A 16,959-nucleotide genomic window follows, 5' to 3' on the forward strand; every position below is an offset into this window, starting at 1 on the left:
ATTATTATGAATTGATCACCCATTTATAAATCCTGATTGTGTATGTGATATCATTTGTGTAATCCCAGATTTAAGCCTATTTGCATAGATGTGAGTTAAAATTTTAAAATCATTATTGAGCAGGGTTACGGGTCTGAGATTGTCAATTAGTTTGGGATCTTTGCCAGGTTTAGGGATGAGTGATTATTCCTTGTTTCATAGTAGTTGGAAGAGTTTGGGATTTATAAATTTCTTTTAACACGTTAAACATAAGGTCTTTAATGTACTGCCAGAAATGTCTATAAAAAATGCTTTTTATCTAAAGCTAAGCTCTTCATGGCTTTTTCCACTTCACCCATTTTGATGTCTCTCTCACAGATGCTTTTAAAGCTTTCATCAATTCTGGGGATCCATTCCTTAACATGCTCAAAGAAAGTTTCAGCCTCCGAGGATGAGTAAGAGGAGGAGTATAACGTACTGTAGAATTGGAGGATTTCCTTTGAGATTAATTTAGGGTCGGTACATTCTTGATTATCTATCAGTAGTGTTTTTATTGTATTCCGCTCTTGTCTCTTTTTTCCCAGTCTACAAAAGTACGCTGAGCTCCTCTCTCCCTCCTCTATCCACTTTGCCCTTGACCTAATATATGCACCTTTGGCTTTAGAGATGTAAATATTATATTATAAATTGAGATTTGGCGTATTTTATATTTCAGGTATTCCCATTTGTCTTTATAAGATGTAAAGTTAGAATCTTTAGTTATATAATCAATTGTTCTAATTATTTCTTGACAGAAACGTTCGTTATTTAGAAGAGTAGAATTAAATTTCCAATAACCTTTTTTAAAACAAGTGTTCGTAGATACAAAATTAAGTTTGACCATGCAATAATCAGTTAGGGGTGCGGCAGAGATTGTGGAAGTCAATTGTAGTCCAGGCCTATTATCAGAGACCAACCAAAAGTCAATTCTTGATTTGGCTGAGCCATCAGGTTTAAACCATGTGTAGCGGTAGGATGCACTCATGTATCCTCGCTCATGGCTCCTCCGAGAGCCCTCCTCGCTCCTCAGAGCCGCAATTTGCGCTTTGGACGGCCGGCAAGATGGCGGACCAGAAGTACTTCCGGTTCGAACGAGGATCGAGGAGCTAGGAAACGTGTCTGTGTGTGGGCTGCCACATTTTTTTAGGTGCAGCTCCGCAAAAAACGCCTCCTGTCCCAGAAAACAAACTCTAAAGCTCATGTTGTTTGATTCACAGGCCAAGGACAGCCAGGTGTTCAGACTGAGCAGTCGCAGGTCAGGACATGTGGACAAGCTGTTTTATGTGTTACAAAGATGTACAAAGTCCCCCTTTAGTAACTCAGACTGCTGGGTGTCCATCCAGCCACCACATTCCCGCCCCCTGCACAATATTCTTGAATTCAAGAAGTGTTACTGACCAGCGGAAGAGGTCCAGTCCGTCCTGAGGATGATAATCGAGCAGCTGGTCAAACTGGTGACGAGCCGCAAAGTCCGTACTTCAGATTTCAGCCGCTCTACAGACACTCAGACGATCACAGAGCTTGTCTAGCAGACGCAAGAGGCATCACGTAGCTTTATTTTTGCTGACCAGCTGTTGGTCTGAACTGGGGGTTTTGTGTCGAACCGGGCTGCCTCTTTAATGGAGCTCTGAGAGCATTTTCTCTGGCCATTGGACCAATGCTGTCAACAAATTTATTGGTTAAATAAATTGTTTGCAATTAACTCCCTTTAATTAATAGTATGTATATTGTCCCTTGAAGTGACCTTCAATTATGTTTTAACTAGTTAAAACACGGGAGAGATATCTTGAACTGAAATTGTGACTACTGAATGTTTAATATAGATCAGTGTTTCTCAATCCTGGTCCTGGAGTACCAGTACCAGCAGCCCCCTCGTGCCCCCCTTTATACTAGCTCTCGTCCATCCACTTTGGCCTCAGCCCTGATTAGGTTTTTCTTCTTTGCCCGTGTGAGTGAGTTTTAGCAATTCTTTTTAGAATAACAAATGTTAAATAAAAATTGTATTGTTAAATTAGAACCACATCTCTTGCCTCCTGAGTAGCAACAAACCTGTGTGCCTTTTGTGTCTAAAGAGTACTTCCTGGGGTGAAATTCCCCAGGTGGCGTTGTTGAGCTCCCTTTCTTTTGTCGCAACCCCTTCCTCGCCACACATTAACAAATAACAGTTAAATATTTAGACAATACTTTCACATCTTCACAAAAAAAAATGTAAGCCTGAAATAAATGGAACATGTCAATATTAGGGCAATGCTACGTACACTGGGCCTTTAAGAGTTGATCAAATCCAATATGGTTATGGTTTTTCAACCCAGGTGCCATTAAAATGCTGTTTTCCATCACTTGTGCTTGAATCCAGTACAATTTCACCAGTATCACTCAAAAAGTACCACAAAACACCAAACTAATTGCATACATCTTATATGAGCAAAAATAAGTCTCCAAAATGGGAAGCTCACAAATCTGTCAAAGCCAGAACCTGTTCTACAAGTACAACATGATGTGAACAAATCTGTTAATATTCTCTTCAGAAAACTGAGGAGAGACTAAAAAGTGTTTTCCTATACTTTTTAGGGTTTCACCTGGAATGTCTCTAATGCTTCTAACCACTGAACAGCCAAAGTCAAACAATACCGGGATGTAAGACAGTATCTCAATAGTTGTGTTCATGAGTCAGAGCAGATTTATTGTTTAAGGTTGTGTTTGAGAGCATGTGAAGAGAATCCATTTGTCTGCCATATACCAAATTATGAGTTATGTGTCCCACACCTACAATCAGCCTTGAAAAAACAAAAAAAAAAGAATCTGTAATTAAATCTCTGTAAGCAAATGCATGTTTTCAAGCTGATACATCACAGATCCGTACACTTCCTAACACAGAGACATACTGACTTTCATGCACACTCAGGATATTCAAGCATGACTGAGGAAAAAATCCACAATAATGCACTGCCAAGCAAGACCATACAACTATTTGACTATGATTATCAGAAGAAATTCATTCACTAATCTGTTTGGTAAAACTACAGTCTGCAATGTCTGCATCCACAGTCCTGTCAGGCAGGACGTCCCAAGAGATCATGTGATCAGGTGTTGATTACCAGTTTCACACATGTACCAGATGATCAGTGGATGCATCCATAGACGTATCAGTCATTCAGGTGCGACAAAAGCCATGTGGTGGTCCAGGCTTTGCAGTTGAGCCAAATCTAAAAAAGCCACATATGGAGGTCCAGTGGACCTCTGATCTGACTAATCACATGCTAGTGGCAAAATCATGACTTTCCAGCCAAAAATAGTAAGAAAAGCAATCACATCCTTTCAATTATGCAAAGACAGCTAATTTGTGAATTTCGATCGGCTGTTCCCATAAAGTGTGGGGTTAAGGCTGCCAGGGGGCGCTGTCATATCTAACCTGGAAAGCTACGCACACTTTCACTACAGCATTTTACAGTTGCTTTGGCTCTAATTCACCACAATTTGCAAAACTCTAAATGCTACATACAGTACGTCCTCAACATCTGACATAGCAAAAACAAAAGATACAGACCAACCATACGTATAAAAAATTACATCATACATCTCACACTGAGTTTATCTGAGCTACATTACAGATGATATGTTTATGACTAAATTTGAATCACTGTTGATTTGAAAATAACTTGGCGATTATCCAAACATTCTGTTAACCAGTAACTAATTCTCATCGAAACTCAAACAGCAGAGGTCATTTCATCAAGCAGCAATAAGCAACAAAATGTTAAACTTATGCAGAAGCATTCGGAGTGATGTAGAATAAGACTTAAATGTTGACTGTATTGATTAAATATGCTGTATTACTGTCAATATACATTAATGAAGTCTAGTCTTTTTACACTGCATCAGTTCATTGATATTTAGTCAATATATCAAACCTTAGATATTTACAATATCTGTAAATTTACTGTAATCATCTAAAATACAGTAAGCAGCAGTAATACAGAAATGCTGCAGAGCAGATATTAAACCAAACATTATTATAACAGACTATGCAACATGCAACAGGAATCAAAAGGAGAGAAATGACATTTCTTTCTCCCTTTTCCCACCACTGTGGCAATAGTAGAGAAAAGTAATTAGCAGTTATGCTGCCATGCAGTTCACCAGGCTGATGGTATTAAAATAAGGAAAAATGCTTACAAACGCATGTTGCATTGATTCAGTGATCAATCTGCTTAGTAAAAAGCATTGAAACTTGTGCTGACATGTGGTGTCAGTATTCTGAGGACTAAAAACATGATGTAGTATTTTGCAGCGGTATGTATGGCTACATTTTCTGTTTAAAGGGACAAATTAAAAAAGTCAGATTGGCTCTTTGCATTGACAGTATTACACACTGAAACTCATTTGTGAAGACTGCTCCAAAGCAAATGTAAAATACTGCAATAACCACTGAAAGCTTGTCAGCCCGTATGTGAAGTGAGGATTTCAAAGCAAAAGCTTTAGCCTATAAATGCTCAGAATCTCCACAGCAGACCTGAGTGGTAATATCAGCATTAAACAACTCATGTTTTCTATTTCTCTGTAAACATGTTTCAGTTGTCTGACTGCGTCTTGTCACATATTGGATATCCATCACTAGCTATGAATGTGACCACCTGAATGACATGCCTGTCCACAGAAGGCAAAAATAGAGGTGAAAAATGGACACCTGAAATAAGTGGATCCCTGACTACAATGTAGGAAAATATATCAATCATGTTCAACTTTCAATAATTTGTGTAAATCAAAATCAGCATCCCACCCTTTCAATTAGCCATTATCCAGCTTACACTGACATGTTGCACAATCTAAGAAAAACATGTGCTCTCCTGAATTGCTCGGTTCACCCTGCGAGCCATTAAAGGTTCATGTCCTCTTCCCCAGGAAGCTAGAGGAGATAGTTACTGTGCGTCGAGCTCTCTGGCAACATATTGAGATCACTCAAGTCCTTGTCCGCAGCTGCTTGTTGGCGTCCCTGCTCAGGGACAGATGTATAAAGAGAAACAGAGAGGGAGGTGGACATGAGGTCCAGAGGACTGTCAGCCTGCTCTCTTTCTTCTGTGTCTGGTGAGGGGGCAAACAGTGGGGATGGGGGTGATGTTCCATCATCTATGCTGTGTAAAGACACCACCTTTGGTGGGTTGCTGTGTGTCTCAGTGGTTCTTTTGTTGTTATCCTTCTCTCTGTCTTCCTCACGTCTAGTCTTGTTCTGCTGCTGGCTGCTGCTGAGCACTTTCAGTTGATTTAAGTATAAGCTGGGGTAGGAGCCTGACTCTGTCATGGTCTGGAGGAGTTTGTCGAGGCCGTATGAGCCTTCGTTGCACCTGTTCTGGCCGGCCTGGGCTACCTGGCACAGGAGATGGGTGTGCTGCCGGAGTTGGGCAATTTCTCTCTCTGTGGCAGCGTTCTGTTTCAGCAGCTCCTTGGTGCGCAGTGCTATGGCCAGCAGGCCAGACTGGTTCAGGATCTCTGCTGTATTGAGGAAACGGCGGTGGCGCGTGGACGAGCTGTCCGGAGCCGGACAATAGGGGCTGTGAGTTGTGGAGGAAGAGGGAGATGAAGAAGGAAGAGAGGAGGATGAGGGAGAGTCAGAGGAAGAAGGGGGTGAGGGTGTCTGGGAACTGGAGACGGAGGGTGAGCCCACGCTGTCAGAACCTGAGCTTCGTTGGCAGTGGTGGGACTTGTGATGAGTGGTGGAGGAGGCGTGGCTGGACGGCAGGCAGTGAGATGAGCTGGGGAAAGAGCTGTGCCCCCCTCTGCCCTTGCACTGGTGTTGGGAATGGACTCTTCCCTCTTTCTGATGCTGCTGCTGGGGCTTCAGGACGTGGCTGGTGGTAGATACGGCCTCCCTTTTCTCTTCCTCAATGCACACTCTCTTGCTCTGGCTATGGCCTTCACTGCCACTCTCCTTCACCCCCTCCAGCCAGGTAGCAGCCTTGCCCTCGTGGCTCTCCTTCCTGGGGTGTGGGGCGATGCGAGGGTAAGAATTCAGGATGGGCAGGTATGAGTTCTTGCTGCTGTGGTTCTTGCTGCTGTGGTTCTGGTTGCTGCGGCTCCCTCCTTTCTTAACCTGACCTTGTGGTGCAACTAGAGCAGATGAAGAACTTAGGGTGGAGGAGGAAGGGGCAGACATTGCTGCCTGTTGGATCAGCAAGAGCTGGGTGGGCGCTTTGGCATTGGTAAGGCTGTGCCAACCTCCGTCCCACGCCAGAGGGCCTTGCAGAAGCTGCTCCGGTCTAGACTGTACCACAAGGAGGTTGTGAGCAGGGTTTTGTGTGACCAGCAAATGGACCAGACCAAATCAGGGTAAAGAAAAAAGAGGAAGACAGGGAGGAGGTTAAAGTCACAAAGAGATAAGTGGTAAGACACAAAAATAACCAAGACCATTTTTAATTTCAGCAATCATTCTAACAAATGACATTGACCCCCTTTACGCTTTGCATTAAAATTTATTTTGGGTGCTTGGACAATCATATAGTGCTCAACCACATGAAAGTACGGTGTGAATGCACCCAAGATGCACTAAGGAAGGGCTGTGATCTGATTGGCCAAACCATACTAGATACAATCTAGATACGGGATGAATTTTAATGCAAGATATAAAGGGGTAATTGGTTTATCCCAACTATTAACAACAATGTTGTTTTGCCACTGTTGATATGCCTTTCTAATGTACTGGGGACAGACTGTCACATGAGCATCAGTATAATGTAGCAAGCATCTCTGCAGTACAAGCTAAATATATATTTCAATCAGCTCATCAATATTTTTTATATCAAAAATGGATCAAATGTGAAAGATGCAGCTCGTACCGACCAACCCACTGAGAATTATCACTGATTCTGCAGTTACAGAGCTCGACGGAGCATATTTCAGCTCACTGATCTGGTTTTACAGCCTGCAGCTGTCTTGTTTTGGTTCACTCTCACTGTTGTCATCAGCATCGTTTCCAGTGGCAGCTACCTGTTTTTAGTGAAAAGCTCTGACAAACCCTCTGTACACTACCCATACTAAGATGAAGAAAACATACAAGTCAGATTCCAAAAACGTTTGCTGTGGAAAACAGGATGTGATTATTTGCTACTCCTTTTTGACACATGTGGACACATGGAATCAGGGTCACAGCAGAGTGCCAGATATTTGTCTCAGGGGTCGATACAGACCAAAATGGAGCTAAAAGCAGACAGAGTATTGGACTCCACTCCAGCGTCCTCAGATGTGAGAATTTGTTGCTTTTCTCTGTTTTCTGCCTTGTAAACTTTCATACTGTTGGTCAGACAAAGACGTTTGAAGACACCTTCACTTTTTTCGGACATTTAAAGACAAAATAATGAATTAAGGTGAATCAAATTGGAAAAAAAAATCATCAGATTAGTCAACAATGAAAATAATTGTTTGCTGCAGCCCTATAACTCTATGGCTGACAGTGTTATGGTATTGGACTGCAATATATTGTACTGCTGTTTGTGTCCACCTGAAGTAGTTGTTTGCTAGCTATATGAGTTCATTAAGTGGTTATTAACTGCATATTTTGTGATGTCATTTACATAGTTAATATTGTGGCTTTCAAAAAGATTGCGATGCCATCAGTTAGTGATATGGAAAATTAATTAATCCTGATGCAACAAAGTAGAATTCCTGAAAAAATAATTTGTATGTGTCACTGAATATCTCACCGGCTTGACCACCAGGTTTTTGATGACATAAATGGGGGTGAGCTCCTCATAAGGAGGCATCTTGCGGCCGGCAGCGTTCACACTGTTGCTGCTGTTGTTCGAGCTTTTGCTGCTTTCCCTGCGCGGTTCACTCACACTGCTGTGCTGGTCGTCTAAATCAGTGTGCACAGAGTCAGAGCCGGCCTCTGGGGGAGAGGGAGAACCAAGAGTGAGAGGAGATAAACAGGATCAGTGCAAGATGTGAAAGAAGTACACCTGTGATTTTCTAACCACCTCCCAGGTGAAGGTTCACAGGATCAGACTACCCAGTGTTATATTATATGAGATGCAGAATTGTGAATTAGTGCACAGAAATGTACAAATGTTGTTTGTCATCCACAGATGTTCAGGAACAAGGGTATAAATTATCTTTTACTGAACAAAACATGACTTGCAATTCTATATGTCATGAAATGTGTCAACACTATACATGTTTCCTCTCCATACGTGCTGTTAAAAATGCTCTCCGCACCAAAATTTCAATTCTGTGTGGATTCATTGTGAGTTCACTGTAGAGCTTTACTGTCTCATGGTAGTCTAAAGGTTGGTTAAGACCACACTGACTCTGAGGAGAACAGGAAAATGTGTGATTAATTAGAAACTCGTAGGATTTACAGATGAAAGACTGACTATCAACAAAGCTCAGAGGACAGGTCTTGTGGCCAGATGGTCACCAGTTCCATCCACAGACCATCTGGATAAATCTAAGTAGGGAGCATAAAAGAGCAACTTTCTCAATGATGGAGGTGTACCATGACAACTGCTCAGCTCAAACACCTTCTGGGTGTGAATGGTTGAGCTGAACTGTCTGAGTGAGAAGCAGGGAGCACATTACCCACTTAAATAAAGATAAAAATTAAGTAAATGTACACAGCATAATAATTATAATCATAATAATATACCCACTTTATAATGATAATAAGGATGGAAATAAAAATAAAGACGATGCATAAAGCCATAGAATAAAATAATAACATATAGGTAAAAATAGAGGATATAGGTTGAGGATGAAAATAAAAATATTTAATCAGGTATCATACACTAAGTCTTTTAAAACCGATGCTGGTTGAAACTGATTGTATGCTCAGCAGCACTGACATCATGAAAGGTAGAAAAGCATTCATCTTTTTTTTTTCAAGTGAACTCAGTCAGTATTCATGCAGTCTGTGTCTGTACATCCAGATGGACGTTTGCCAACCTGAGTACCCGGAGTCTTTTTCAGAGTCCTTCTCTGAGTCACAGTGCAGCATGCGGTTGCTCATGTCACCCGCTCCAGATTGCTCCCTGTGGGTGCCACCCTGGGATGCCCGCAGGGTGGCACTGTTACTCTTATCCTTGGCAAACTTTGAGGCGCTGCGGGGGGGCCGCTCCCCAAAATGCCCCTGTTCCTTTGGCATTCCAGACCTCTGAAAATTACAGCAAACAATGAAATGTTTACTGTGAGATACACAGCACTGGATTTGAAAGACATTATCATTTTTTAGTCTGCTCAGACAAACAACAAGCAAACCAAAAAAAAGAGACTGCTCAGGGTCAAGTTCACCAGGCTGTGGTGAAGCATTTTAGCACAAGCGCAAAATATCAGAATCGTTATCACAGCACAATATCAACGCAACAGATTAATTAACCTGGAAACAGCTACCAACAAGAGGGTCAAATACAATCTGTGTCTTCAATTCCCTGAAGAGCCAGTACTTTGGTTTTCACCTGAAAAGCAAAGGCTTTCTGCTGAATACTGGATATCACCGTCAGCTTCAAGTGATGACCCTGAGTTCAAAGGACTATACCAGCTTTTTGTCAGCTTGTCCCATCATTTGACATAGTTATCTGTGTGGCTCTGTCTGGTGTTTATTCATTCATTACACAGGATAATAAGTCATTAGTAGGTGGCTAGCATTAAAGTATAAAGACAAATATTTTTGTAATTTAACATTGAAAAGCCTTGAAAAGATGGACAACCAACATTTTCAACACTAAATGGAGACATTATGAAACCAGAAGTGTGCGCTCAGTAGAGTGCAGAGCTCCATCATGTGTGTCTGGGGGCATGTGGGTGGAGAACAAGGAGTGCAGCGCAGGCTGTGTGTTCAGTGTGTATGCATGAGCGTCACATATATTGTCCGTAGTTGAAGCAGGATTCCAAACTGAAGCAGCTGTTTATCACACTGCCGGCCAGCTAAGAGGAGTGAGGAGTCAGCAGTCAGAGGCAGAAAACAGAGCAGTTTGTAGAAATAGGTTTTTCAAAACCTTGTGCATACCGTCAGAAATGTGCACAAAAGGTGCAGAAGTGGCATGCAAAATTAACAGCAGACAGATCAGGACCACACGCATGATCCCCTTTAGATTTACACCTAGTGGAGATAATAAATATTAAAATGAGCGATGAAGAACAAAATATTTAATAACCATGGAACTGCAATGCCAAAAGCAGCTCATTATCATGGTCATTTTAATCGACTGTCGCTATTTCAAAATATCCTTTTAACCTTAATCTGTTTTTCCTTCAAACTATGTTTCTGAATGACTGTTTTATTTCATCAGGCCACTCTTCACCTTTGTCTGTCAATCATGAGAAACAGAGTTACTGTACTGGCTGTCCACTCATTCAGACCAAACAACAGCAAATCACATAAAACAACATCCTCTCTCTCTTTTGCCTGCTCCACCTTCAGAGCATGTTCCAAACCGGCAGTCAGATTTGCGTCTCTGTCTGATGTAACACGGGGCTTAGCACCACTTCCAAATAGGTCATGTTGGTAACACTCTCTATGAAGACCACATCCACAGTGCATCACAGGGGCATTCATAATGAATTATAATGCATCATGCTTGAAGACTATACTAAGATGTGACTTACAGTATATTGAATCACAACTTCAAGGATCTTATGGATGCCCTTGACTAGTTCTAAACTAGAAGTTGATTGGTGGGGCTTGTAATACATTATGACTACCTATACTCACCTACACACACCTCAGCAATCAACTGTAGTAAGGACTCATAGTATACTATAGTATCACAAGTTTTCATTGTATGTGTTCAGCAAAGTACATTTTAATGCATCTATAATACTGCATGCTTCATCATAACGTTTCATCGTCAATGGTAAATGTAACGCATTTTCATGCATTTTCATGCATTTTATATCGGAAGCTGTAAGCGGAAGATGCAGGATGCGCGCAGCTCTCACTGTGCCCCCAACCGCCCCCCCCCCCCCCAAGAATTTTGTCCCTCCTTTACCAGATTTCATCAAACTGTGTGTCTGTTCAGGAGATGGCACAGGATGTCTCCAGTGAGTTTAATCAGGATTACTCAAAGGCATCTTGAGCTATGAGCAAATATGTGATAGGCCACGCCCACTCACACCAATCAATACGGCTCTTCAGACTTTGGTTCATACTTACCTCCAGAGTATGCACACTTAAACTGGTCAAGTTCTGTCCACTGGGTTTGGAGGTACATATTTTTGGCATTTGTGGTGCCCTCTATGGTTTGTTTCCCAAACAAAGCCTGAAGATATGTGCCTGGATTTATGATGAATCGTTAACAAGTTATGGTCAATTTCATGCTATGCCCTGCCCATTGCGAAATTTTTCATCAATAGTGGCCATGTTTTACGAACGGTCTTGCTCATTTGTGGCAGATACATGTATCTCAGTCGCCCAGTGTTGTAGACAATTTTTGGTGTTTATACTCTAAAAATCCAGAGGCTTTTGTATAGAGAACACTGAGCTGGACTTGTGTGTCCAAATTCAAGCCACGAAGTGCTTTAAACAACACCACTGGTTTAGTGTCCTGTAGAAATCACTCTTGCAGACCTGGTTTAACTGATTCATTTCTGAAATACACGAATATTTTACCATGGATGATCAAGTGTAAAACTTATATGACGGTATATCATTAATATAACAGTAGACTGAAAGGAAGCATGCAATTGTGCATATATAATGTAAATGGATTGCATTTATATATTTCTCGTCTAGTCTACCGACTGCTCAAAGCACTTAACGACATGTGCCAACGTTAAACAACACATTGATGACAGAGGCTGTCATGCAAGGTACCAACCTGCTCATCAGGAGCAATAGAGGACCTTCTATCCAAAGGGCTCACAATGATTCTATGCTCACCCATTCTCACACACACACACACACACACAGCACAGCTAAATGCACTTGGCCATTTGATGAATTACTCAACTCTAGTTTACATGTGGGGGAAAAGACTTTGAATGGAGACAGCTTCTTGCTTAATGTCAAGTATTAGAGTCAAAAGATTTAACATCAAGGGTGAGAATGTCAAAAGTCATGCACACAACATCACTCACGGTGTACTGCACTCACTAATACGGACTGTGGAAATGTGCATTCGAGACATGAGAACACAGTAAGACCAGTCACAGCGCAGCAACACTGACAAAGTTATGATAATAATAATCCCATAACCCCAGTGCATGCTGATCAGCCATGAGACCCGCCTACTTCCAGTGCGCCACATGATGATGAGGTGCTCTGACACACCTGGCTGGGCGCCTCTGTGCTTCTGACGACCTTAAATTGGATTCTTATTCAGGAACAAGCTCTGTTCTTATTTCCAAACAGCGAAGCAATCCACTACACTATCTACACTGAAATCTAGAGATATGCTGTAAACTCATTCTGCTACCATTAAACTGCTGGATGCCTTCACCACAACTCTAAGTTATATGAAAGGTCAAAGGTCATCACTGACATCTTGAAGGCAGCATCAGGCCTTTGTTTTCATGAATATGGCCTTGCTATCAAAGAGGTTCTTAACATCTTTAGTTGAGTTCCCCGCTAACCATGACAGCAGATCACAGGACAGGTTCACTTTAAAAGCTCCTCATATGACCCCTGAACTCAGACAGGCTTTTCCAGTAGCGTGGACCTGTTTACTGGAATGAACTTAAACTTAAGTCAGAGACACTCACTCCTTTGAGGGACTTTAATGTTCTACAAATCAATACGTGCTTAATAAAACTTGTATATGTTTTCATTTTGTGAGTTCTTGTGTGTGACAATTGTTTTGTGTTACTGACTTGTCACATCGTGATGCATAGATACAACTTGTCCTCAGGTCTCTCGTGTGTGGGGAGGCCCGACCTGAGTGGCTAGGAAGGTGGTAGGAGGCAGACATGAGAAACTTTGTCCAAGCATAAAAGAAAAGATATTTCTTTTACAAAAAAAAACTATATAACTGAGCAATAACTGAACTCATAGTATGCAATTAAACATCGACCGCAAACAACTACTCACTGACATCCAAAAACTCATATTAACTGACCATTATATGCACACAACTACAACTCCAAATCCAAATCCAACACACTCTCTTGAAAACAGGTAAGTGATACAGTTATTCATTCTCGCTAACCTCCAAGTAGAAACACTTTCACATAGGTCACCATACTACATACATTTGCAACTATACAGAAACGGATCACAATCAACGTCAATCAAATTTACATTGTCTAACCAAGTGACATCACCGATGATGTCACCAGTGTATAAATACAGGCAGTGGTTCTGTGCCTCCTGCTTTTCTGTCTGGGTAACTGACATCAGTCGGAATAATGACAGGGACTAATATGGTTAAGATTCACTGTAGTGTTATAGTGTTTGAAAATATCTGTATATATATATATATATATATATATATAAAAACTCAACTCAGTATGGATGCCATACTATTGACATATTCAGTCCAACATCTTACTGCCAAATGTGCACAGAAAACAAGTTTAGCTCGTTAAACCCCCAAAGTTTAAGTGACACTTTCATCAGTCTGAAGTCTACTAGCCTGAAGTCCCAAATGACAGGTCTGTCCCACACACAAGTGACACAAAAACACAGGTGACACACACACAAGCGAGAAACTGCAAAGACTGTCTACACTCAGGGGGAAGAGCATACTGTGTTTCCTCAGTGTAATGGTTGAAAAAGGTTGATTTATAGTCAGAATGGTGTTAGGGCCAATGACCAAATCAAGAATCAGTTCTTGAATCGTGCTGTTTACGGGAAACAGCACGATTCAAGTAAACATCAGTAACATCTGACAATAAACAAATAAACATTTGTTTGAAACAGGTCTTTTCTTCCTCAACAAACAACCCCGTCCACACAGGCACCGTTTTTAAAAGAAAGAAAAGAAGAAACCCACACATCCTGGTCAGCATGATAACGCAGCATCCCAAGCCCGAGGGGAGCTGAGGGCTGTGGGCTACCTGCTGCCTGAGTGGCGAAGGCGGACTCGTGTCGTGGGAGTGCTGAGTTACGTCGCAGCGAGCAGCGCGCTCTGACGCCTCTGCCGCTCGATACGCGCGGAGGAGGAACCGTGCGCTCATGCGTAAGCGTGCAGAAAGTCACGTTAGCAAGGTGAGCACCAGCACTGTTTTAGCCACGTCCGCCTTTGCACAAAACCACCTCCTGTAAGCAAAGGAGACAACAGCGCTCACCCTGTCATCACAAGCCAGAAGTTCCCTGTGCGCAACACTGCAAACAGAGTGTCCACAGGATCCACTTTCACTCAACTAAAGCTGCGTTTGTGAGCACAAGGCACAGAAAAAGCTACGCTGACAAACGTCCGTTAAACACGTAGTTTTTGGCATTGCAATGCGCTGCCTGACGGGGCTGATACTAACAAAGAGCTGAAGGTTGCGTGCAGTCAGCCCCTTCATCAGAGAGGTAGTGCTGGTCATGTGTTATGTCTGCGCCTCCTGTGTAAACACGACAGCATGCACATGCAGATGAGTCTGCAGCGGCAGGAACTTGATAAGATGGTCCCTGGCAGACTGCACAGTCCCACCCCCAGCGCTGTTATGTAATAGACTGCTGCCGCTTCTCACTGCAAAAAACAACAAACCAAAAAAAACAAAACAAAACTAAGACTGCTGGAAATCCACATGACAAGTCCCGATTCACTGCCTGTATGACACCAAACATCTAACGCTTAGAAAAATAACAGCCGTGACATATCATCACAGTGCCTGCAGGAGAGGCCCGAGCTGAGCGCTGGAGCGCTGGACCAAAGTTTAGACACTCTGAAACTCCAGATACGAAGAGTTTACTCACCTGTCAGTGTTTCATCCACGGGACAGGAGAAAACAGAGCAGCAACAGGAACAGAGAGCATCTCCACACCCAGCCGGCCCCACGCAGGCAGGCAGACCGTCCCGTCCTCCTGTCCTCACTTTACAAATCCATCCTGGACACAACCATCAACAATGACATAAACGTGTGTGTGTGTGTGAGAGAGAGAGAGAGAGAGAGAAAGAGAGAGAGAGATTAAAAAGAAATAAAAGAAAAAGTAAGAAATAGTTCAAAAAATAGTAAAATGTATACATGTGAAGCTGTCCAGCGGAGTGTCCTCCCTGGTCTCGGATAAACGGTCTGATCATGTAATGAAAGCGTCCATGATGTTCACTTGCCTGGTCACGCCCCCAACCCCCCCTCCCATCCATCTAAATATTAACAAGGGTGTCGGTACGCGGTGGTGACGTAACAGCAGTGGTTCGGCCAATCCCGTGCCGGGACACGTGTTTCGGTGGTGACGTCAGACAGTCCACGTGAGGGGCGCATTCGGTCTTAGTCCGGCGCTGTTGTCTGCTGTTGTACACAGAGAGGCTGGACGCTGTGCTGCACATGGAGAAAGTGATGGAGTCGACCGGATGAAATGATGTTTTCGATGTTCAAACACCAAATGATTTCATTGATTTAGGAAGTAAATGTAGTTACAGAAATGCAGTAGCTGCTGGAGTTACTGGGATCGTGTTTTAGAGACCAGGCAGCTGTTTCTGTCTCTGTCGGCTGCCCAGCACTCTTTGACCGCATTTAAATGTGCTGTGCTGGTTTAAAATAACTATTGATTTGACTGCAGCGTGGTGTGAGGCAGACCTACGGATCAATACTGCCTGTCATTGACAGATGTTGCCGCGTCATACAGGACCCACAACTGCTTAATAGAACATAGTGGTTCAGAGGCTCCTCAGTTAAGGCTATGGCAGCTTTCACGTGTCACTAAAAACAGTGACTAGGTCAAACCACCCACAGCATCAGTATTGGGTGATACAGCCCTACTGTGCTACTATATTTGCAAGGCATGCGCGGGTGTTAACGGTGACTTCTGTGATCACCCTTCGCAGGTCATCTGCTGCGGGTCTTCGCCTGCAGGCCTCAGGACGTGTGTCGTGCATTGATTTGTGTGTCTTCTCTATGAAACAGCTGATCAGCGCCTCGAACAACACGCTCACTCTTGTCCCGTACTCCCACAACGCAGGAGACAGTGGATGTGTGCGGCAACATGTGAGTCAGGCGGGTGGAGGGGTGGAGGCGTGGTCGCTCCCCGGCAGCACATGTTCCCGGCCCGGCTGGGGGAGTGTTGAAAAGCACCGTGAGGCTCCCGTGTGTCTGCGCCGGAGCACGCAGCAGCTCACCGTCTCTGATAAACAGGAGACGCAGAGAAGCACAGCGCAGCTGTTACATAACCGCACGTCGTTGATCCTGGCAATGACATAACGTGGAGGCTCTCACAGCTCTCTGTAGGAGCTTTTACTGTGGCTGCATGAGGGCCACAGTGTGTGATACAGATGAACACAATGCACAACAACCGACCCCCATCCATGCACGGTGGGGCCCTAATCAACGTCAAAATTTCCCAAAGCTAGTAATGCCACACATTGGGCTATGATATGTCACATGATTGCACTGACTTTTTTTCAAACCCAACAGGACATCAAAAGCAACAGGCAGGATGGTCACTACTAGTGAGTTAGTACAATGCAACTCAAGCTATGTCAACATGCAGATGGGTGGTGTCGGTCACACCTATCTAACAACAGTAACAAACCCCCATGTATAGTACATTCTGTGACACACTCCACACACACACACAAACAAACACACAGAGGGGACACAGAGAGATGGTTAACAGAGCACAACACGTGGATCTGAGAGAAAACACAGATGCAGCAGGTGATGAGGACAATCCACGACCAGGGCGGGCAAAAGCAAACTTGACACACAGAACACCCAAAAGACTGCACATTTTCCTGATTCATCCTAAAACAGCAACCAGTCTACCAAGACCACAAAGTTCAAGAGTCAAAACAGATCAGCAGCAAATCAAAAAGGCCACTTAAGCTGCTGAGGATGAAAACATGTACTGATGCATGAAACAGTAGCTGAGACCAC

At 43.1% G+C, this 16,959-nt stretch overlaps 1 protein-coding gene across 2 annotated transcripts; it reads right to left on the bottom strand.

Moving 5' to 3' along the window:
* Nucleotides 1-2,675: 2,675 nt before the first annotated feature.
* Nucleotides 2,676-15,203, bottom strand: LOC121617468 (CLOCK-interacting pacemaker-like). 2 transcript variants are annotated; one of them, XM_041952657.1, is made up of 6 exons: nucleotides 15,112-15,203; nucleotides 14,843-14,974; nucleotides 14,413-14,615; nucleotides 8,950-9,157; nucleotides 7,713-7,897; nucleotides 2,676-6,277 (listed from the first exon to the last, which is right to left on the bottom strand). In XM_041952657.1, exons 3-6 carry the CDS (start codon nucleotides 14,467-14,469, stop codon nucleotides 4,925-4,927), a joined length of 1,803 nt encoding a protein of 600 aa, XP_041808591.1. In that variant the 5' UTR covers nucleotides 14,470-14,615; nucleotides 14,843-14,974; nucleotides 15,112-15,203; the 3' UTR covers nucleotides 2,676-4,924. The 2 variants fall into 2 exon arrangements, with proteins under 2 accessions (XP_041808591.1, XP_041808592.1); XM_041952658.1 differs by lacking the exon at nucleotides 14,413-14,615.
* Nucleotides 15,204-16,959: the final 1,756 nt, after the last annotated feature.

The sequence above is a fragment of the Chelmon rostratus genome, chromosome 14 (genome assembly GCF_017976325.1).
Source record: "Chelmon rostratus isolate fCheRos1 chromosome 14, fCheRos1.pri, whole genome shotgun sequence".
Classification (NCBI taxonomy): domain Eukaryota; kingdom Metazoa; phylum Chordata; class Actinopteri; order Chaetodontiformes; family Chaetodontidae; genus Chelmon; species Chelmon rostratus.